The following is a 23,767-nucleotide window of genomic DNA, read 5'->3' on the forward strand; positions in this document are numbered from 1 at the left end:
TTTTCTAACTGAAAAGTGCTGTAACTGGGAGAGAACATAGGTAGGGATTTGGGGTAGTTGAGGCAAGGAAGAAAGAGGGGAAGCCTAGCAACAGCCAGGAAGCATCTTTTTATATTTTTTTTATTTTTTTGAGGTGGAGTCTTGCTCTGTCACCCAGGCTGGAGTGCAGTGGCACGATCTAGGCTCACTGCAACCTCCGCCTCCCAGGTTCAAGTGATTCTCCTGCCTCACCCTCCTGAGTAGCTGCGACTACAGGTATGCACCACCACACCTGGCTAGTTTTTGTATTTTTAGTAGAGACGGAGCTTCACCATGTTGGCCAGGCTAGTCTCGAACTCCCGACTTCAAGTGATCTGCTGGCTTCAGCCTCCCAAAGTGCTGAGATTATAGGCATGAGCCACTGCATCCCACCCAGGAAACATCTTTTTTAAATTCATTCAGTTGTCACCATGCTGTTTCACTTACAATATGTTACTCTATTTGTTTTTTATTTTTATTTTTTATTTTTTAGACGAAGTCTCACTCGGTCGCCCAGGCTGGAGTGCAGTGGTGCTGTCTCGGCTCACTGCAACCTCTGCCTCCTGGGTTCAAGTGATTCTCGTGCCTCAGCCTCAGTATGTTACTCTATTTTTTATTTAGGGAAAGAGTTGGTAGACTTTTCTTAAAGTGCCAGATAGTAAATATTTTAGGTTTTATGAGCCATAAGGTCTCTGTCACTTAATAGATGTATCCAGTACAGAATTTCTCACTTTAATTTCCAGTCTTTTGTGCTATCTGCTGGTTTCATTGTGAGCTGCAAGGAAATAGAGAGCTGGAGGATTGAAGCCTAGTCTGAGAAGTTACTCTATGAGAGAAGCAAACCCCAAAGGTAGAGTGGAAACAGCAATTATAAGAGGAAACGCGGCCAGGCATGGTGGCTCAAGCCTATAATCCCAGCACTTTGGAAGGCTGAGGTGAGCAGATCACCTGAGGACAGGAGTTTGAGACCAGCTGGGCCAACATGATGAAACCCTGTCTCTACTAAAAATCCGAAAAATGAGCCAGATGTGGTGGCTTGTGCCTGTAGTCCCAGCTACTCAGGAGACTGAGGCACAAGAATCACTTGAACCCATGAGGTGAAGGTTGCTGTGAGCCGAGATCACACCACTGCACTTCAGCCTGGGCAACAAAGCGAGACTCCGACTCAAAAAAAAAAAAGAGGAAATGCAACAAGACTTAGCCTATGGAACCTGCCAAGAAGAAGACAAAGGAAGGAGACTGTCTAGGATTGAGATCCAATTTGTGTGAGGGGGTTAGTGATGGATGGGGATAAAGGGGCATGATGTGATAGCATAGGGATCTGTTTTAATGAAAAGTGTTCATGGGGAGTTTTGAGAGACTTTGGGATGGAATTATGACCTTGCCACCTCAATAATTAACTAATTAAATGGGTTTGTGTAAGTCATCACCCTGCCCCCACTTTGAGACAGGGTTTTGTTCTGTTGTCCAGGCTGGAGTGCAGTTGCACAATCCTAGCTCACTGCAGCCTCAAACTCCTGGGCTCAAGTGATCCTCCCGCCTTAGCCTCCCAAATAGCTGGGACTACAGGCGCATGCCACCACACCTGGCTAATTTTTTAACTTTTTGTAGGGACGAGGTCTCGTCATGTTCCCCAGGCTTGTGTTGAACTCCTGGGCTCAAGTAATCCTCCTGCTTGTGCCTCCAAAAGTACTTGGATTACAGGCGTGGGCCACTTTGCCTAGCTGTTTTCACCATTACTTTGAAGAAAAATGTATACTTTAATATTTTGATCATAAAACATGACAAGGTTATTATTATTTTTTGAGATGGAGGCTAAAGTTCAGTGGCACGATCTCGACTCACTACAACCTCCACCTTCCAGGTTCAAGCAATTTTCCTTCCTCGCCCTCCTGAGTAGCTGGGACTACAGGCGTGCGCCACTACACAATTTTTTATTTTTAGTAGAGACGGGGTTTTTCCATGTTCACAGGCTAGTCTCGAACTCCTGGCCTCAGGTGATCCGCCCACCTCGGCCTCCCAAAGTGCTGGGATTACAAGCATGAGTCACTGCGCCCAACCCGTGACAAGATTTTTTTAAAGGGCGTACCCAAAATTCCATTTTTAATCTTTCAATTTTTTCTTTTCTTTTGATCCATAAAGCAATTGCATATATATTAAATCTTATTCTCCTGCCTTTTGCATACATGACATACACTTTTATGTTATTGGGATAATGACATAATCAATTATATATATTATTATTATTTTATTTTTACAGATAGGGTTTTGCTGTGTCGTTCAGGCTTGAGTGTGGTGGCACTGTCTTGGCTCACTGCAGCCCCTATCTCCTGGGCTGAAGGCATCCTCCTGCTTCAGTCTCCCATGTAGCTGGGACCGCAGGTGTGTGCCACCACAGGCAGCTATATTTTTATGTTTAGTAGAGGCATGGTCTCACTTTGTTGCCCAGGCTGTTCTTGAACTCTTGGGCTCAAACCATCTGCTCACCTTGGCCTCCCATGCCTTTTATGTTTTTTGATAATTCTGTTTAGATGTATAGTTCTCAGTTTTTTAGCGTGAGACAGTAATACAACCATATGATACTAAATCGATGAAGTGTTTGTAAAGTGGTTTTGAAATTCATGTGGTAGTGCCGATTATATAATATTCTGTTGAAATGTCATTCCTGATATTCTACAAAATCCATAGAGATGTTGTTTAAAATGCAGGTTGAGCATTCCTAATCAGAAATCCAAAATGCTCCAAAATCGAAATCTTTTTGAATATTGACATAATACCACAAGTGGAAAATTCCACAGTTGACATCATGCAATGTGTCAGTCAGAACACAGGAACACAGCAGAGTTTATTCAACGTCCCCCAGGGAAAAACTATCCTTCCATCCTCCTTTAGCTTAGATGTATCTTTTACATGCACAGCCGGATTTTCCCATGCAATTATACCCATAAAAGGTGATAAAATGGCACACGTGCAGGCTGGATGCACCAACAGAAAGTTTTCCAAAATAACCCACATGGGGCAAAAGCCTCCTTGCATTATTCATTGTGTTTTTAAATTAAAAAGAATTTTTTCCTGCTTTGTGGTATAAAGATTTTGTTGAACTTCTCAGAAAGCCTGAAGATATCCCTATAGATAAGAGTAATAAGAAAGGAGGAAGAATTTAGGTATAGTGCAGAAAGTAAGTCAGGCTCTTGGAGAAACTAGACAGTGGTGTAAGTGTGAAACATCTTACAGAAGAGTATGGTATTAGAATGACCACCATGCATGATGAGACAGCCCCTACAGGAATTCAGGATGACTAGGACAGAGTAACTGTGCTGGGATGTGCTAATTAAGCAGGCATGTGTAAGTGTAAACTTGCTATGATAGGCAAAAGCTTGTGTTCTCACTGTTAGTGATTTCAAGGCATGAATTTCTTTTCTTTTCTTTTTTTGGAGATAGTCTCGCCCTGTTGTCCAGGCTTGAGTGCAGTGGCACAATTATGGCTCACAGTAGCCTTGATCTTCCAAACTCAAGCATTCTTCCCTGGTAGCTGGGACTACAGCTGTGTGCTACTATGCTTGGCTGTTTATTTTTATTTTTATTTTTAGTAGAGGGGTCTCACTATGTTAACTGGGCTGGTATTGAACTCCTGGGCTCAAGTGATCTTCCTGCATTGGCTTCCCTAAGTGCTAGGATTACAGGCGTGAGCTGCTGCACCCAGCCCCAAGGCATAAATTTTTTTTTTTTAAAGTTTGAATCTGTCACCCAGCCTGGAGTGCAGTGGCTAGATCTTGGCTCACTGCAACCTCTGCCTCCTGGGTTTAAGTGATTCTCATGCCTCGGCATCTGGTGTAGCTCGCATTATAGACATGAGCCACCATGCCTGGCTATTTTTTTTTTTTTTTTTTTTTTTTTAAAGTAGAGACAGGCTTTCACCATATTGGCCAGGCTGGTCTCGAACTCCTGAGCCACCGCACCTGCCCCAAAGGCATGAATTTCTTACCAGTTCGTTATTATGCTAACAGAAAGGCATGGATATCTAGGGACATCTTTTCTGATTGGTTTCACAAACATTTTATAGCAGTAGTTGGTGCTTATTTCAGGGAAGCTGGACAGGATGATGACTGTTCCTCCTTGAAAACTCTTCGGCTCATCCTGCAGCTGCAATTTTATCAAAAATAATGTTTATGCCATGTGCTTTCCCTGAAGTGTGACTTCACTGCCATATGACCAGGGAATCCCTAGATTGATGAAGAGTAAATATAAAAACGCTTTCTTGAATATGCTGGCAGCTGTGAATAGATGTATGGGTGTGAAAGGGTTTCAAAAGGAGTGAAGGATGCCATATATGCTGTTGTCAGTGTCTGGAACACAGTGACTAAAGGTACAGCTGTGCATGCCTGGCACCACTTCTGACCTTCAGTTGTGTTCACTGATGATAATGAACAAGGTGGTGATTTTGATGGCTTCTTCAGTAAAGTGAGAAAAATGTGTAACATCCTTACATATGCAAAAAGTATGCCTTCCATTTGTCAGTAAGCTGGAAGAAGTGGATAACAAGAAAGCTTTTAATATCGACAAAGAGGCTCCCGTTTCTTTGTTCAACATGGTGGTAGAGCTGACATCGATCTGAATCAGAGTGATTGTGATAATGAAGATGACATTAACACTGCAGAAAAAGTACCTATAGATGACATGGTTAATGTATGTGATGGGCTTATTGAAGGACCAGAGCAGTGTTCATTCATAACAGAAAAAGAAATTATGTCAGTTTATAAAATGAGAGCCTTGGGCTGGGCGCAGTGTCTCGAGAGCCTGTAATCCCAGCACTTTGGGAGGCCAAGGTGGGCAGATCACTTGAGGTCAGGAGTTCGAGAACAGCCTGGCCAACCCGGTGAAATGCTGTCTGTACTAAAAATACAAAATTAGCTGGGTGTGGTGGCAGGCGCCTGTAATCCCAGCTACTCAGGAGGCTGAGGCAGTAGAATCGCTTGATCCTGGAAGGCGAAGGTTGCAGTGAGCAGAGATCATGCCGCTGCACGCCAGCCTGGGTGACAGAGTGAGCCCCCATCTCAAAAAATAAATAAATGAATAAAATGAGATCCTTCTAGACAATACTCGTTGTTAATGAGACAGATGACTTTAGAGGAAACATTTTAAAAAGCCATCCCACAGAATGCCTCTTCATTCCTAGAGGACTTCCTGGTTCCTAATTGCTTCTGATGATGTTTCTTCTTAGCTTATAAAATAAAACAGTATACAGTAACCTTTTAATCAAAACACAGCATCATTGATGGAGACACAAAGCCCGACATTGTTATTACTGTTTTTTTATCAGCTGATACAGGTATTCTCGTGATACTACTGTGCTGCTTAGCTACCCTGAACACATTACTTTTTCACTGTATTAATGGTATGTCATATTTTTACTGTTAAGTACTTATGTGTGAATAAGTATAAGAAAATGTTTGCCTGTCAGTAGCACATAAATTCAGAGACAGGAATGATGGTAATGCCAAACAACCACAGATATTCCACATGGGTGGCTGAGATAATGACACTTTTGCTTTCTTATGGTTCACTGTACACAAACTTTGTATAATGTAGAAAATAAATATTTTGTAAAATTACCTTCAGGCTATGTGTATAAAAGATGTATGTAATACATAAATGAGTTTGGTATTTCAATTTGGGTCCCATCCCCAAGATAACTTATTATATATATATGCAAATATTACAAAATACGAAAAATTCTGAATCACTTCTGATCCCAAGCATTTCAGATAAGGCATACTTAGCCTGTAACTCAAGATGTATTTTACCCATTTACCTGATCTAGATGCTATATTTTTGTTAGGTATATATTAGCTTTATATGTACAGGTGTCAGTGACTATAAGACCTGGCTTTAAATTTAACCTTTTCCTTAATATTGGATGGGCCACATATATTCTATTATTTGTGTATATAAGGTAACACAAGTCCTTTTGTCTCCCCCAGCTCCTTTTGCATATGAGAAAACATAAGCCATTTTGTGCCTCTTGCATCTTAAGCCATAGTCTATTTTACTATGTGGTTTCCCATCTGGTTACTTTTGGGAGTATCAGATGGTCTCATAAAAACAGTGGGTTTTCCTGAAGCTTTTTGATTAATGTTGAATTTGTTTATCATCTTTTAGCTGTGCGGTCAGAGAAGAAACGCCTTAGGAAGCCAAGCAAGTGGCTTTTGGAATATACAGAAGAATATGATCAGATATTTGCTCCTAAGAAAAAACAAAAGAAGGTACAGGAGCAGGTGCACAAGGTATGTTGCAAAATTTCGGCAAACTTTCACTGGTCCTTAGGAAACTGCAATTTTATCTTCAGTGTCATACTTTACCTTCATGAAACAATAATTTCCTTAACTGGGCTCTTGTTTTTTATTCTCAGCTTCTAGCGCAGTACTTAGGATTTAGTGGTTGGGAAATACATAAATGAATCTACATATTATATTTCTTTATGTATATATTTTTCCCTCTTTGCCTTCAAAGAGTAATGACTTAGGAATATTGTTATGATTTAATCTTAAGTAAAAATATAGGCTATAAAGTGAAATATATATAGTCTGACCCTAATTTCAAAAGTAAATATATCTTATTTGTCTTATTTTTCAACTCAGTTTTTTAAAATGAAATAGAGACATCTTGACATTCTACCCCTACATAGTTTAATATGTAGTTAAAAAATGGAACATTTTCCTTTATAATCAATTTAACATATTTACATCTTACATAAGATCTGTTTATCTGACATCAACTGTCTTTCAAATTTCATCAATTATCCCCTAACCTTTACCTTTGGATTATTCATACCAGGACTCAATCTAGGACTGCTCATTGTAACTGGTTGTTATGGTTCTCAAATCACTTTGAATTCAGAACAATCCCTTTTTTCATGATCATGATCATGTCTATAAGAGAGTGACATATAAAGTCATCTACTTTCTGTATTTGTGTAATTGCTTCCTCATAGGTGTCACTTAGATTGTTTTCTCTATCTCCTGTTCTCTGTCAAATGGAAGATAGAACCTATCAGTTTGATAGATTGAAAGTTGAACATTTTTAGCTAGACTATATCAGAGATGATAATGTGGAATATATTGTACATTAGAGGGTTAAAAAAAAGGAATGTTTTATTCCCATCAGCCATTCCCTGACAGTTTGTTCTTTCTTTTTTAAAATTGAGACAGTGTCTTGCCCAAGCTGGAGTGCAGAGATGCACGAACACGGTTCACTGCAGCCTTGACCTCCTGGGTTTAAGCAATCTTTCCGTCTCAGCCTCCTGAGTAGTTGGGACCAAAGGTGCACACTACCACACCTGGCTAATTTTTAACAACATTTTTTTTGTAGAGGCGGTGTCCCACTATGTTGCCCTGGCTGGTCTCGAATTCCTGGGCTCCAGTGATCTTTCTGCCTCAGCCTCCCAGAGTGTTGGGATTACAGGTGTGGGCCACCATGCCCAGCTTCCCTGATGGTTTTTTGAAAACCCCAGTTGAAGATCTTTACCTATATCAATAATTTTATTAGAGGTTACAAAATGAAGACTTTCAGATTTTATTATTTTCTCTATTTTTATTAACTGATAGTCTCTTTCATTAATTGGACTCTGTTATTGTCCTGAAATACTTGAAAGGCAGAATAAGTGCTTCTTTCTTTCCCATTAATTACCAATTGTAACATTAAGGAGTTCATTAGTAGTTGTTTTAATTGGAGACATTAGAGCAGTCTTTTTCCTCTGCTTTTGAATTATTGTTGTGGACTTATCAATATTATAGCTTCAGTGTATCTCAGTCAACTTCATTTAATTTTGATTAAAAAAATATATATATATAATGTAAATTTTATTATTTTATCTTTTTTTTTTTTTTTTTTTGAGATGGAGTCTCGCTCTGTTGCCCAGGCTGGAGTGCAGTGGTGTGATCTCGGCCTCACTGCAAGCTCTGCCTCTCCTGTTCACACCATTCTCCTGCCTCAGCCTCCCGAGTAGCTGGGACTACAGGTGCCCGCCACCACACCTGGCTAATTTTTTGCATTTTTAGGTAGAGACAGGGTTTCACCATGTTAGCCAGGATGGTCTTGATCTCCTGACCTCGTGATCTGCCTGCCTTGGCCTCCCAAAGTTCTGGAATTACAGGCGTGAGCCACCGCGCCCAGCCTATTTTATCCATTTTTAAGTGTACAGTTCAGTAGCATGAAGCACAGTTACATTGTTGTGCAACCATCTCCACCATCCATCTCGATAATTTTTTTCATCTTTCCAAATTAAAAGTCAATACCCATTAACCAATAACTCCCTTTTCTGCTCAGCCCCTGGCAATTGCCATTCTATTTTCTGTCTCAAGAATTTTCTTATTCTAGATACCTCATATACTTGAAATCACATGATATTTGTTCTTTGTGTCTAAGTAATTTCCCTTAGCATACATAATGTCTTCAAGGTTCATCCACTTTTTGTAGCCCTTTGTCAGAATTTCATTCCTTTTAAAGTGCGTTATTCTTTTTGACACTTAAATTACAACAATTTTGGCCTGTGGACTCTATTTTTATTTTTTGTTCTTAGGTAAGTTCCCGCTGTGAAGAGGAAAGCCTTCTAGCCCGAGGTCGATCTAGTGCTCAGAACAAGCAGGTGGACGAGAATTCTTTGATTTCAACCAAAGAAGAGCCTCCAGTTCTTGAAAGGGAGGCTCCGTTTTTGGAGGGCCCCTTGGCTCAGTCAGAACTTGGAGGTGGACATGCTGAGTTGCCGCAGCTGACCTTGTCTGTGCCTGTGGCTCCGGAAGTCTCTCCACGGCCTGCCCTTGAGTCTGAGGAATTGCTAGTTAAAACGCCAGGTAAGGTGGGGTTGGAGTCTCAGTATTTGAGCAGATATGATTAGAGGAAGCAGGAGATTTTAGTATGTTTTGATGTAAAGCCAACATTGTATCTATATACAATAAAGTACCCCCTTTTGTCCTGGGAAATACTTAAAATGATGGCTAATTAGATATAGTTACTAACCATGAACTGTGGCACACTATCAAGAAGATGTATTTTTAATAACTATGCTCCTTGCTCCAGTGTTGCTGTTCATGATTGTTGATCAGCCACTGTGTAAATTAACAACCAGGATAACAGGGCTTCAAGAGGAGCACTGCACATTAGTGGAATAAGCACTATGCTTCAAGTGCTGGCTCCACCAATCCTTGTGTTACTTGGGAAGTTGTTTAATCTCTGAACTTGTTTCCTCATCTATAAATGGAGATCATAATGTATTAATGTATAATGTTATATACCTGACAACATAGTAATTACCAGTTCATTAGAAGTTAATTACCAGTTACTTCTCACTTGATCATTCTTTATATATCACCTGGGGAGAGTTGGATCTAAACATATTGTCTCTAATTCACCTTGTAACTATTGAATATTATAGTCAGTCAAGGAATGGGAAGAATCCTCTTTTCTGTACCCCTTTAAATTTTGGATATAACTTTTTTACATTATCAACAGTAGCTTTTGATGTTATTCCTTAAAGAAACGATTCCAATTGTGCTTAAACTAGTTGGGTATAATAAAAAAGATTTTTGAAAGAATAGTAAAGATAGTTATTATTTCAGTACCTACTATGTGCCAAAACTCTATTAAGTCAGCTCTTTTATATTACTCTTGAGTGATCCTATGAATTATCTTTTACCTATTGAATTTTATTTACTTAGGGGCAGAGCAGAAGCTATAATCTTTGTCCATTTATGACCATTATCCAAGTTCTATTTCACTCCACTTCTCCTTATTTTATCCTCACCAACAATCAGTTGTTATAAAGACAGTTCCATCCTTCTGACTTCTCCCTTAGTGATTTTGTGAGTTAAAGTCATCACACACACATCCCTCACATTAGTTGGTGCTTGCATTGAGAACTGTTTACTTGTTTTGTTTACTAATATTTTATAATAAGCAAATTACCATCCTGCCTCTTCCCATAAGATGACGGGGAAAACATCAAAAACATTGAGATTCATTTTGTGTGGTATACAGATTTTTTAAAAATTAACTTGTGCCCAGTTTCTAAATCATCTAATGTAAAGATACATGCATTTCAGGAAATTATGAAAGTAAACGTCAAAGAAAACCAACTAAGAAACTTCTTGAATCCAATGATTTAGACCCTGGATTTATGCCCAAGAAGGGGGACCTTGGCCTTTCTAAAAAGGTATGTTATTTTTGTAAGTCCTAAAAGAAATAAACTCAGGAAATGAGAAATTTTAAAAATTACATTTTGAGTAGCAGTTACAACATTGATGTACATACATATAGAAATTAGTGTGTGTGTCAGCAGTCATACATGATCTGAGATTTCCTACATGAAAGGCTGTTTTGCAGTTGTGTGACCATGTATGTGTATAAACTGGTTTCAGATTTCCTTTCCAAGTGAAAAAAATTTTTAAATGCTTTGAAGATTAAATTTGTGTTTGTTATAATTTCTTTTCTGGGTTCAAATCCTCTTACTTGTTTTCTACTAAACTACTATCTCAAATATCACTAGTCTACTCTCCTATTGCCGTGTCGTCGTAACCCTTTTGTTTTGTTTTTTTTGAGACAGGGTCTGATTCTGTCACCCAGGCTGGAGTGCAGCGGCATAATTTTGGCTCACTGTAATCTCTGCCTCCCAGGCTCCCCAGTTAATTTTTTGTCTTTTTTTGGTAGAGACTGGGTATCAATTTTTTTTTTTTAATGTGATAAATACTTTTTGTGTTTTATTCAAGAAATCTAGTGTGATGGCGGCCGGGTGCAGTGGCTGATGCCTGTAATCCCAGCATTTTGGGAGGCTGAGGCAGGCGGATCACGAGGTCAGGATATCGACACCATCCTGGCTAACATGGAGAAACTCCCTCTCTACTAAAAATACAAAAAATTAGCCAGGCGTGGTGGCAGGCGCCTGTAGTCCCAGCTACTCGGGAGGCTGAGGCAGGAGAATGGTGTGAACCCAGGAGGCGGAGCTTGCAGTGAGCCGAGATTGCGCCACTGCACTCCAGCCTGGGTGACAGGGCGAGACTCCGTCTCAAAAAAATAAAAAATAAAAAATCTAGTGTGATGGCTCAAGCCTATAATCCCAGGACTTAGGGAACCTGAGGCAGTAGGATTGCTCAAGCTCAGGAGCTTGAGACCAGCCTGGGCAATAAAGGAGACCTTGTCCCTACAAAACAAAAAACTGTCCCAAAAAAACCCCAGAAAACGGTGTGGTGTTGCGTGTCTGGTCCCAGCTACTCAGAAGGCTGAAGTGGTAGGATGTCTTGAGCCCCGGAGGTCAAGGCTGCAGTGAGCTATGATTGCGCTATTGCACTCCACCCTGGGTGACAGAGCAAGACCCTGTCTCAGTCAATCAATCAATAAATGAAATTTTTGTGTGCCCCATGGACACAAAGATGTTCTCCCTGTGTTTTCTTTTAGGAGCTTTTTGGTTCTGGTTTCACATATAGATCTTTGTTCCATCTTGAATTTTTGAGATGGAGTTTTGTTCTCCCCCATATTGATGTCCAGTTGTTTCAGCACCATTTACCAAAAAATCCCTGATATTGGCTGGGTGCGGTGGCTCACACCTGTAATCCCAGCACTTTGGGAGGCCCAGGTGGGCAGATCACTTGCGGTCAGGAGTTGGAGACCAGCCTGGCCAACATGGTGAAACCCCATCTCTACTAATAAAAAAAAAAAAAAAAAAAAAAAAATAGCTGGGCGTCGTGGTACCTGCACATAATCCCAGCTACTCAGGAGGCTGAGACAGGAGAATTGCTGGAACCTGGGAGGCAGAGGTTGCAGTGAGTCGAGGTCATGCCATTGCACTCCAGCCTAGGTGACAGAGCGAGACTCTCTCTCTCTTTCAAAAAAAAAAAAAAAAAAAACTCCCTGATATTTATCCTCACCCTCTCTTAGATTCCCAGTATCTTTTAAGTATTAATTATACTTAATAACTCTTTGTCACTGTTGAATTTTTACTTTTGGGGAGAGGGGGTTGCCGTTAAATTTGGGATCAGAGCAAGAGAAAATCAGAATTATTGGTTATGGCTAGCACCAAACTCTGGAGAAAAGTGTCCTCTTGTCTGTTTGGGAGTCTGTCCTGCCATCTGACCTGGCCTACTTCATTGTTGAAGTCCTGGTTACTCTGAGGTATATTTTGTCATAAGGCTAAAGCCATGATTCAGTTCCATTTTAGTTTACCAGGCACACCACCACCCTGTCTGCAGGTGGATTAATCAGTATGTCAAACAGAATGAGAGATTGATCTGTTCTGGTAGTGCTTTAACGGTACTCTGGCTTAATGTATATCCACACTAGACTATATATACAAAGTAAGTTACTGGCATCTTAGTCACATCCTCTAAGAAGTTCTTTGGTCTTTTTCATTCTAAACAGAATAGTTTGATTTTTATTCATATGGTATGATTGTTGTGTGTGTGCATGTGTGTGTGTGTGTGCTGTTAATTTTTATTTTAAGTTATAAAATTGATCATAATAGAAATGAGACTATTTCCTGCATTATTCTCTGACTGTAGTTTGGGGAGCGTTGTAATTATTTTGTTCCACAGCTTTTGGGTAACTGTTAAACAATGAACTAATTTGTTATCTAAATAAAATGATTGCTATTTAAAAAAAAATTACAGAAATGTATTTTGTGGATTTGTCTAGGAGTCTCGTTTTGTTGAACTGGATACCTAACATTTGCCCATTCATTTTACTTGACATAGACTTCTGATATATAGTGAACATGAGGAGAATTGCAGTCTTATGATTTATTAATATGATAAAATGAGCATTCAGAAATTCACAGCTGTATTTTATCTTGTTTTAGTCCCAAACATTAGGAACTCTACAACAAAAATGGCCTTTATTATTTATTTATTTATTATTTATTTATTTATTTGAGACAGAGTTTTGCTTTTGTTGTCTAGGCTGGAATGCAGTGACACAATCTCGGCTCACCACAACCTCCACCTTCCAGGTTCAAGCGATTCTCCTACCCCAGCCTCCGAAGTAGCTGGGATTACAGGGATGTGCCACCATGCCTGGCTAATTTTTTGTATTTTTAGTAGAGGCAGGGTTTCTCCATGGTAGTCGGGCTGGTCTCGAACTCCCGACCTCAGGTGATCCACCTGCCTCGGCCCCCCAAAGTGCTGGGAATACAGGTGTGAACCACCGTGCCCAGCCAGAATGGCCTTTACTATACTAACTTTTTGTGACCACTAAACGTTGTTTTACAGTTATGATGGAGAATATTATCATTCTTGTAGGAGAAGACATTTGCTTGGGGTGGAACTAATTCATAGAAGTATATTAGTAGTGGGTGAGGTGAATAAAATGTGTGGCTCTTGATAAGACTCCTGATGTTGAGTATCTGTTTTGAGTTTTAATGTTGCTTTAATTTGGATTAATCTGAAGTCATTTTAAGTTGGAATGTGATTCAGTATTTCAGAACTGTTTGATTTACAGTTCACCAGGTAAACAGGTCTCTGTCAAATCTAATAGCTGTGAATACAATTGTAGGAAGATGGATTATTTTTCTTTCTTTCTTTTTTTTTTTTTTGAGACTTGCTCTGTCTCCCAGGCTGTAGTGCAGTGGCGCGATCTTGGCTCAGTGCAACCTCCGCCTCCTGGGTTCAAACAGTTCTCCTGCTTCAGCCTCCCGAGTAGCTGGGATTACAGGCGTGCACCACTGCACCTAGCTAATTTTTGTATAATTTTTAGTAGAAACAGGGTTTCACCATATTGGCCATGGTTGGCCAGGCTGGATTCAAATTCCTGACCTCAGGTGATCTGCCCCCCTCGGCCTCCCAAAGTGCTGAGATTACAGGCATGAGCCACTGCACCCAGCCATGAAGATGGATTTTAAGTACAGGGTGGAGTGCAATAAAATTGAGCCTGTGGATCTCTGGGTACAAACCCCTTCTCTTTCTCCATTTCAGTCACAGAAAGCATTGTGTATCTAGTCTATATGTTGGAAATCTCTGGCAAGTCTTTATTTTTTCTTAAGGAGTAGGTGGTGTTCACGGGTCTGTTGGAGCATTGTTTTTGTTTTGTTTTGTTTTGTTTTAAGATGGAGTCTCACTTTTGTTGCCTAGACTGGAGTGCAGTGGTGCGATCTTGGCTCACTGCAACCTCTGCCTCTCCCGAGTTCAAGCAATTCTCCTGCCTCAGCCTCCTGAGTAGCTGGGATTACAGGCATGTGCCACCACACCCGACTAATTTTGTATTTTTAGTAGTGACGGGGTTTCTCCATGTTGGTCAGGCTGGTCATTAACTCTCAACCTCAGGTGATCCACCCGCCTCAGCCTCCTAACGTGCTAGGATTACAGGTGTGAGCCATCATGCCCTGTCTGTTGGAGCATTTTAAAATCTGATTCCTTTCCCCCTGAAGTTTCCGTTCAACCCTTTACTGTGGTCAGGTTGATTTCTTTAATTGCTAAAACAAGTCAAAATTCAATATCCATGGCAGCTGACAATTCAGACTTTGGCATATAAAGTAAAGGGTTTATTTTTTCATTCCTCTGTAAATGGTGTTGTTTTCACTTATTTGTAGTGCTATGAAGCTGGTCACCTGGAGAATGGCATAACTGAATCTTGTGCCACATCTTATTCAAAAGATTTTGGTGGAGGTGAGTATTTTTGAGATTTAAAAAACGTAATGCAGTAGTAAGTTTGAAGCGCTTTGTCTGTTAACCACAAAAATTGTTACATGTGTAAGCCCGACCAGTGAGGTACAAGTTTTAAAACTGGTTTGCCCAAAATCTGCTTCCTGAAAAAGAAAAAATATTGATAAATTGAATATCTACTCTACCAGGACTTTTAGTAGGAATGCTACCTGTAATCTCTGTAAAGCATTACAGAGAGTTAGGTTATTATCTATAGTATTCCTGTTTTATAGAAGAAATGTGAAGATGAACAAGGTAGCAAGGTCAGGGAACTAAATCCACACCTGACCAATTTCATGGTCATACTCCTGTCTTCTTATCTACGCCAGGTTTTCTCCATGCCACTTCTTTCTTCCACTCTTCATTTGTCTGTCAGTGCCATTTATTGATTAGTGTCATTTTTGAAATATTATTCCAGATTTGAGCACACTGCAACAGATGTGGTCTGCTAGCAAAGAGTATCATGGGAAGATTATATTTCATGTGGCCTACGATTATTAAATTTTCTAACAAGTAAATCTAGCAACATGTTAGCTTATTTTAGCTATGTGGCAATTGTAATCCCATAGGTTTGTCAGTTTGCTTGTAAGATTTAAAAATAAGCTGCTTTCAAAATAATATCAGGCCATTCATGGTGGCCCACAACTGCAATTTCAGCGCTTTGGAGGCCAAGATTAGAGGATCACTTGAGGCCAGGTGTTCCATCCAGACCAGGCTCGGCACTTAGTGAGACCCTGTCTCTATCTACAGTTTAAAAAAATTAGCTAGGCATGGTGGTGTATTTCTGTAGTCACAGCTACTTGTTAAGCTGACATGGAACGATCCCTTGAACCCGAGAGGTTGAGGCTACAGAGAGCTGTTGCTCACACCAGGCACTGTAGCCTGGGCAACAATGAGAGACCATGTCTCTTAAAATAATAGTAGTAATAATAATAACAGCTCTTTTCCTGTATTTTTATATTTTGTTTTTAAAATAAAACCTACAACATGAACTTTATCCATTGTAAATTTTGTGTTAAGTGTTCCAGCTTATGAGGATTTCAAATCTTTCTATTGTGCTCATATTAACTCTTCTTTTAGTGTTAGGCTGCGAGCAGTTTTGATGGCAGAGCTTCTCCGACTCAATCAGGCAGTCAAAAAAGAGCTCACTGAGGCAGTCTTCAAAACTCCAGCTTTCATATTGTTAACTAGCATACATATCCTAAATGTTTTATGAAATGCCTCTTAGATTCCTCTTTATGTTTCTATAACACAGTTGAAATGTGTTTAACAGAAAGTGCAGGAGGGACTAGAAGAATTTCTTTTTTTTTTTTTTTTTTTTGTTTGAGATGGAGTCTGGCTCTGTTGCCCAGGCTGGAGTACAGTGGCACAATCTCGGTTCACTGCAGCCTCCACCTCCCGGGTTCAAGCGATTCTCCTGCCTCAGCCTCCTGAGTAGCTGGGACTACAGATGCACTCCCTCACGCCTGGCTAATTTGTTTTGTATTTTTAGTAGAGATAGGGTTTCACCATGTTGGCCAGGATGGTCTCGATCTCCTGATGTCGTGTTCTGTCCACCTTGGCCTCCCAAAGTGCTGGGATTACAGGCATGAGCCACCCTGCCCAGCCTCAACTCTCCATCTTAATCCTTTTATTTTTTTTATTTTTTATTTTTTTTGAGATGGAGTTTCGCTCTTGTTACCCAGGCTGGAGTGCGGTGGCATGATCTCGGCTCACTGCAACCTCTACCTCCTGGTTTCAAGTGATTCTCCTGCCTCAACCTCCTGAGTAGCTGGGATTACAGGCATGCACCACCATGCCTGGCTAATTTTGTATTTTTAGTAGAGACAGGATTTCACTATGTTGGTCAGGCTGGTCTCGAATTCCTGACCTCATGTGATCTGCCGGCCTCAGCCTCTCAAAGTGCTGGGATTACAGGCTTGAGCCACGGTGCCCAGTCCTTAATCTTTAAATCATATAGTGATTTATATTATTGTCTCCAATCTTGAAGTCTAGGGAGTGGTATCTTTTGATGACTAGTAAAATGCATTTCCCCTTCATCTATAGGATTTAATTCCTTTGAGGAACTACAAGATTTGTCATTTCAATCATATAAATTAAAATGTCTGTAATAACCTATACACTTACTATTTAATCTATATGAGGGAGCAGTTACATATATGTAGCCATTTCCCTCCTTGTTATGTCATCATGAGTTAGTCTCAATTCTTATTTCCCCCGTTTTCCTAATCCACAAAGCTGGAGAATTAAATGAGTTTTAAGGTTGGTTTTTATTCTAATAATAGGATAAGAGATTTTGGACATGTGTGTTAGTAGCCAGCAGTTAACACCTATTTTCCTGTCACAGGCACTACCAAGATATTTGACAAACCAAGGAAGCGAAAACGACAGAGGCATGCTGCAGCCAAGATGCAGTGTAAAAAAGTGAAAAATGATGACTCGTCAAAAGAGATTCCAGGCTCAGAGGTATTACTCAGTTCCTGATCTTTTCACCTTCTAAAGAGAAGCTACTTTTCACACCAGAGGCCACATCCCTCTTTCCCTTGAGTTTTCTTAAGAACACTATTCTACTGAAATGGCTGATGGCCATAAGGAATCTTGGAGGAAAAGTAGAGCCTTATCCTAATAATAAGGCAAGGCATGTATTGCAGCTGTCAATATGGTCTTTTTAAAAGATCATCACATCCTATGCTGTAGGTGTCCAATCAGGTATATAAGTGTTTCATCGTTAAGTAAACTTGTAAAACCAGAGAGTACAATATCAAGTCAACATATGATCTGAAGGAACATAGATACTGTCCTATAAAAGTTGAGACTGGCCAGGTGCTGTGGCTCACGCCTGTAATCCCAACACTTTGGGAGGCCGAGGCGGGAAGATAACTTGAGGTTGAGAGTTCGAGACCAGCCTCACCAACATGGTGAAACCTCATCTCTACTAACAATACAAAAATTACCTGAGTGTGGTGGCATGCGCCTATAATTCCAGCTAATCAGGCAGAGGCACAAGAATCACTTGAACCCTTGAGGCAGAGGTTGTAGTGAGCCGAAATCATGCCACTGCCCTCCAGCCTGGGTGACAGAATGAGACTCTGTTGCAAAAGAAAAAAATTGAGACTGCTGGCTGGGCATTGTGGCTCATGCCACTCAGCTCTTTGGGAGGCTGAGGTGGGAGGATCATATGAGAACAGGATTTCGAGACCAACCTGTGAAATACAGTGAGACCTTGTCTCTATTTAAAAAAAAAAAAAAAAATCGAGACTGCTGTGGTTAGCGGGAAGATTTACTTGCTTATTTCTTGAGACCATCAGCTACTTAATCTTAGGACAATTTTTATGAATATCGGCCTTCAGGAAACAAAAGATTTAAAACCATTTACTTGCAAAGCATCAGTGCAATCATTGATATTATCTTTGGGTTTCCAACTCAGGTTAAAAGAGAGAAGTCAGGTCAGCATCACACATTATGATGCAGAATGTTTCTTTCCAGGACAATTTGAATAGAATGCCCAAGAGGGGCATTATTTAGGAAACACTGATCTTGGAAGGACAAATAAGTAATCAAATAAACTTAAGAATGTTTTCTCTCCCTTAGTGAAACCTTAAAATGGAACAGCTCAGAAAGTTCCAGTGGAACAAACAGCCTCAGAGCAGTTAGTGGCAGGGCATGAGGCGCCCACTACCCGCCCAATCACAGCAGGGTTAGAACTAACATTGCATGCAGTCCGCCCGAGTGATTGGCTGAACATCTGTAAGTGCTTAATGGCTAGACAAATAGCAGCCCAGAGGGAGGGGGTCAAATGGAAGAGACATCAATAATACAGATGTGGGACATTATTTTTTCTTTGCAAGGGAGAACTAATGCCTCACAGGACGGCCACAAGCCCCAAGGAGACTGTTGAGGAAGGTGTAGAACACGATCCCGGGATGCCTGCCTCTAAAAAAATACAGGGTGAACGCGGTGGAGGAGCTGCACTCAAGGAGAATGTCTGTCAGGTAGAGAAATGTTTGCCCACTTGTGTTTTCATTGCATGTTCGTCTTTAAAGGGAAACCCACTCCATCTCTTTATGATGGTTTCTTGGTAGAATAACAGTGCTTTTGGATGATTCCAGTGGAGTCACTTTCTTTAAGGATTTGACCCCTTTTTTTCTCCCCACAAAGAAAGATACTTGGAGAAATAGTTTAGTGTTGGTGAACCACGTGCCCTTAAGGCCCATGAAGGAATATATGCCGTGAAACAAGTCTGAGATGGAATATGTGAACCTCTGGTTGCTTATTCAAATATAATTCTCCAGTACTTCTCATGGTGTCAGAATCTTTGGGTTCGTAAGAAACTTTTCAAGGGTAATTTTAGCTTTGAGATATTTTTCCTTTAATGTGGTGACTTTAGAAAGCCTACCACCTATATTGTTTTATTTATTTAATAAATATTTATACAGTATTTACTATGTATGAAGTATTGCTCCAAGCACTTTATAAATATTACATTATTTAGTCATCCTAATAATCTCATAAGTAGAGTTCTGTGATTATTCCCATTTTGCAGATGAGGAAACTAAATTACAGAGAGGATAAATAGCTTGCTTATATTCATGAGAGAAGCCTGGATTTAAACTTTGGCAGTCTGGATTTAGAGTCTCCCTCTCCGTTTTTCTAACCTTTAAGCTCCGTTGCACTTGGTTGGTTTAGAGTCTTAACCATTTTGTTGGATTGCCTCTCTGTGAGATAGGGGATTCCACTTTATTGTTAGAGACTTGAAGTCTTTGTGAGTAGAGTCAATGACCATTTGAATATATATTTTTTTAATGGTCTTGATTTACCTATGTAATTCTTAAAATTTAGTATATACAAACTTGAAGTTAGGCAATGCGCAGTGGCTCATACCTACAATCACAGTGCTTCTGGAAGCTGAGGCAGCAGGATTGCTTGAGGCCAGGAGTTCTAGACCAGCCTGGGCAGCACAGCGAGACCCCTGTCTCTATTTTTAAAAAATTTGTCTTTTTTTTAAATTAGCCAGCTGCAGTGGCTCATACCTGTAGCCCAACAGGTCAAGATTACAGACTTGTCTTTTAAATAAACAAAAAACTTGAGGATGTTAGTTTTTCTTTTTTCTTTTTTATTAATTAATTTATTTATTTATTTATTTATTTTTGAGACGAAGTCTCGCTCTGTTGGCCAGGCTGCAGTGCAGTGGCGCGATCTCTGCTCACTGCAAGCTCCGCCTCCTGGGTTCGCGCCATTCTCCTGCCTCAGCCTCCCGAGTACCGGGACTACAGGTGCCCACCACCATGTCCGGCTAATTTTTTGTATTTTTTGGTAGAGATGGGGTTTCACCGTGTTGGCGAGGATGGTCTCAATCTCCTGACCTCGTGATCCACCCGCCTCGGCCTCCCAAAGTGCTGGGATTACAGGCGTGAGCCACCACGCCCAGCCAGTTCTTTTTTAAATTGAAACCATAGGCCAAGCACAGCACTAATCTCAGCACTTTGTGAGGCTGAGGTGGGTGGATCATTTGAGACCAGCCAGGCAACATGGTAAAACCCTGTCTCTGCCAAAAATACAAAAATTAGCCAGGCATGACAGTGCGTGCCTGTAATTCCCCTGCTGGGGAGGCTGAGGTCATTGGATCACCTGAAGCTGGGGAGGTAGAGGCTTTAGTGAGCCATGGTCATGCCACTGCACTCCCACCTGGGTGACTGAGACCCTATCTCACAAATAATAAATAGTAATAGATAAATAAGTTGAGATCTCTAAAAAAGTAAACTCAGACCAGAAAATGTTATTGTGACCAATATAATTTCAATCCAGTTTCTTTGCCTATTATCTTCACTATTACATTCTTGGACCAGATCCCAAACAACAGTCTTAATCCTCAAAAACAGTTATGCCCATTATTTACTTAGTGAGACAAGTCAGAGTGTAAATACATTTTACAAAGATCATTTAATGAAAAGGTTAAAGGTAAGGTTACCCTGTGGTCCTGGCTTGTCTGGATCAGTCTTTGTGTAGGTCCCTTGTGCTGTCATAATTTATTAATAGCACTTCTTTTCACTCTCAGGTGTCCCAGTTTGAAAGATAAATTACGTGGTTATCCCAGTTGAAGAATTAGTCTATGACATTTAGTTAATGCAAAAACTTTATTTCTAATTCACGTTGTAATTAACATTTTCCTATTTAAGTGCTGAAGGTCATTTTTTTTTTTTACTATATATAGAAACATTATTGGCACTCTGAATATGCAAAGTACAATATATAGTGCTATTTTTCAGTTTTTACATGTGAATAGTAGATAATGGGGAGTCAGACATTTGAGGATATCTCAGACTATAGGTTGATAAAGTCCCTGAGTTCCCCTATCAATTCCAGGCTACCTCTCTAACCTTTCTCCCTAAAGCTGTCCTAGTTTTTTATTTAAGCTTTAATTCTTAAGTGATCAAGACCTATTCTGTTTCTATGAGTTCTTGAAGCTAAAACTTACTTAGTCACCTTTCCGCTTGTTTGCTTTTCATAGTAGTACAAGGCTTTAAAAATATTTGGGCTGGGTGCGGTGGCTCACATCTGTAATCCCAGCACTTTGGGAGGCCAAGGTGGGTGGATCATGAGGTCAGGAGTTCGAGACCAGCCTGGCCAACGTGGTGAAACCCCATCTCTACTAGAAATACAAAAATTAGCTGGGCATGGTGGCGCATGCCTGTAATCCCCAGCTACTCGGGAGGCTGAGGCAGGAGAATCACTTGAACCCGGGTGGCAGAGGTGGCAGTGAGCCAAGATTGTGCCATTGTACTCCATCCTGGGCGACAGAGCAAGACTCCGTCTCAAAAAAAAAAAAAATTCATAAATCTTAACAATGTTTTATAGTGACAGATGCCCATTGTTATTTCCTAAGCCCCTGTCTTAAGTGAGGCCCTATCTTAGCTGAGATTATTTCAGAAAAGTGATCTCTCTCTGGGATGGTTGTAGGTATGTCCCAAAAGGGCTGTTTAGACCTTGGTGGTAGCTCTTTTGGAACTTTATGATCCAACTCTAGCTAGCCAGTGTCTGTTGCTTGAACCATTCAGTAGCTTTCTGGTTTATCTCTATGCTCTTTTCTGACCTTTCTACTCTTGAACTCGTTTTCCATGTAGCAGTCAGAACAGTCTTTTTAAAAATGAATACCTGATTTTAGCCTTCCTTTGTTAAAGCTCTCCAATGGTACACCTTTGTAACTAGACTAAAATCTACAACTACGGGCCCTTGCCTCTTTCTCACCTCCTTTTCTGCCACTTTTAACCTTTGTTTACTTTAACCCACTGACACTGGTTTTACTCTTGATTCTCAAACATGGAAAAACAGATAGATGTTTTCTTTCTCTTAACAGAATTGTGAAAAATTGGGTGAGCTGCTGTTATGTGAGGCTCAGTGCTGTGGGGCTTTCCACCTGGAGTGCCTTGGATTGACTGAGATGCCAAGAGGAAAATTTATCTGCAATGAATGTCGCACAGGTGAAGTAGATATCGAACGGTCTTCCTTCAAAGAAAGTTTGAATTTTAAGTTTTTCAGGAAAGACATTTTTTGGAGACACTATTTTGTGGCAACACTGGGCTAGTTGTTACAGATATAGAAATGGTGCTGTGGGGTGACTGCTTTCAGAAAAGCTACCAAGTGAATAATAAATGGGTAGCATAATACAGTGCAAAAAGCATTGTGTTGGTGATACATTTAGAATGTAATGTAAGCAAAGATGAGCTAATGCCATAGAGGAGGATATCTGTGTTTAGCTTTAAGAGAGAAAGAGAAATTGATGTCGGGAGGGGAAGGGCAGAAGGTCTAGTAATGAAAGCATGTAAAACATTTGGGGAATATGGAATACAGGCCACTGTGTTTATAGAGTTTAGGATATTTTAGTTAAAAGGCATAGGCAGTAACTAAGAGGGCTTCTTGGTTACTGGTAATTCTTAATCTGCATAGTGATTACATGAGCATGTTTACTTCATCAACTATACTCTTAGGATGTGTGTACTTTACGGTGTGTACATTATACATCGATAACAATATTTACCAAAAAAGTAAAAAGATTATTTGCGGGTTATAATGCTTAGATTGGGTTAGAAAATAGGAATAGTCAGCTGAGACCAGCTGGTAAAGCACTTCATAAAGCTGTGCTAAAGTAAAGTGTTTTTTTGTTTTTTTTTTTTAATAAGAGATGAGGTCTTGTTGTCCAGGTTTGAGTACAGTGGCATGATCATAGCTCATTGTAGTCTTGAGCTCCTGGGCTCAAGCAATCCTCCCAACTCAGCTTCCCAAGTAGCTGGGACTACAGCCACTTGCCACCATGCGTGGGCAATTTTTTTTATTTTTTGTTGAGAAGGGGGGTCTTACTATGTTGCCCAGGCTGGAAAGTGTTCTCTCGCTCTCTCTCTCTCTCTCTCTCTCTCTCTCTCCTTTTTTTTTTTTTCTTAGCATGATGTGTAGATGTTACAGCATGTAAACAGTGAAGAAATCAGGGCTGAGGTATAGATCTTGTGCCTGTAAGTCATTGAAGCTGCACATCTGGATCATACTTCCCAAAGAAAAAGTGTCATTAGGGTACGATAATGGTCAGTGACACTACCTGGCCGTATATGCTCTTATAACGAGTTACTGGAAGGAGAGGAGGAGCTAGTCAATATCTCTGAAGCCACAGGAGTCAGGTGTTATCTGTAGGGGCAGATGCAGCAAAGATACTAAGGAGGTTCTGGAGTGAAGAGAGGCTTTTGTATGTGGCAGTGAGAAAATGCTTCAATTTTTGCCAGAGGATGTCTCATTACACTAGATTGAAGGGTGAGTGGATAGCCGTATACATAACTTCTTGAAGAAACTTGACTTCAGCAGAAAGGAAGACAGTACCTAAAGGGAGGATATTATAGGGTCAAGAGAAAAATCATTTTGAGTGTGTAAAACAGCTCTATTAAGGTAAAATTGAAGTGCAGACAATTGCACATATTTCAGGCGTATGAGTTGAGAAATTTTGGTATGTATATATGTATGCATCTGTGAAATCATCACTCAGCATTACTATTTTGAGATTCAGTCAGGTTGTTGTGTGTATTGATAGT

At 40.3% G+C, this 23,767-nt stretch overlaps 1 protein-coding gene across 14 annotated transcripts in view; it reads left to right on the forward strand.

Moving 5' to 3' along the window:
* The window catches only part of NSD1 (nuclear receptor binding SET domain protein 1), a 166,863-nt gene that overhangs the window by 99,176 nt on the left and 43,920 nt on the right, over positions 1-23,767 (forward strand). For all 14 annotated transcript variants that reach the window (XM_055386342.2, XM_019026901.4, XM_055386343.2 and 11 more), the window contains 7 exons: positions 6,178-6,302; positions 8,597-8,867; positions 10,116-10,225; positions 14,585-14,660; positions 17,044-17,162; positions 18,545-18,688; positions 22,051-22,174. In XM_055386342.2, the coding sequence (XP_055242317.2) occupies positions 6,178-6,302; positions 8,597-8,867; positions 10,116-10,225; positions 14,585-14,660; positions 17,044-17,162; positions 18,545-18,688; positions 22,051-22,174 (969 nt within the window). The remainder of the gene's footprint in view (positions 1-6,177; positions 6,303-8,596; positions 8,868-10,115; positions 10,226-14,584; positions 14,661-17,043; positions 17,163-18,544; positions 18,689-22,050; positions 22,175-23,767) is intronic.

This window comes from Gorilla gorilla, chromosome 4, assembly GCF_029281585.2.
Source record: "Gorilla gorilla gorilla isolate KB3781 chromosome 4, NHGRI_mGorGor1-v2.1_pri, whole genome shotgun sequence".
Lineage (NCBI taxonomy): Eukaryota > Metazoa > Chordata > Mammalia > Primates > Hominidae > Gorilla > Gorilla gorilla.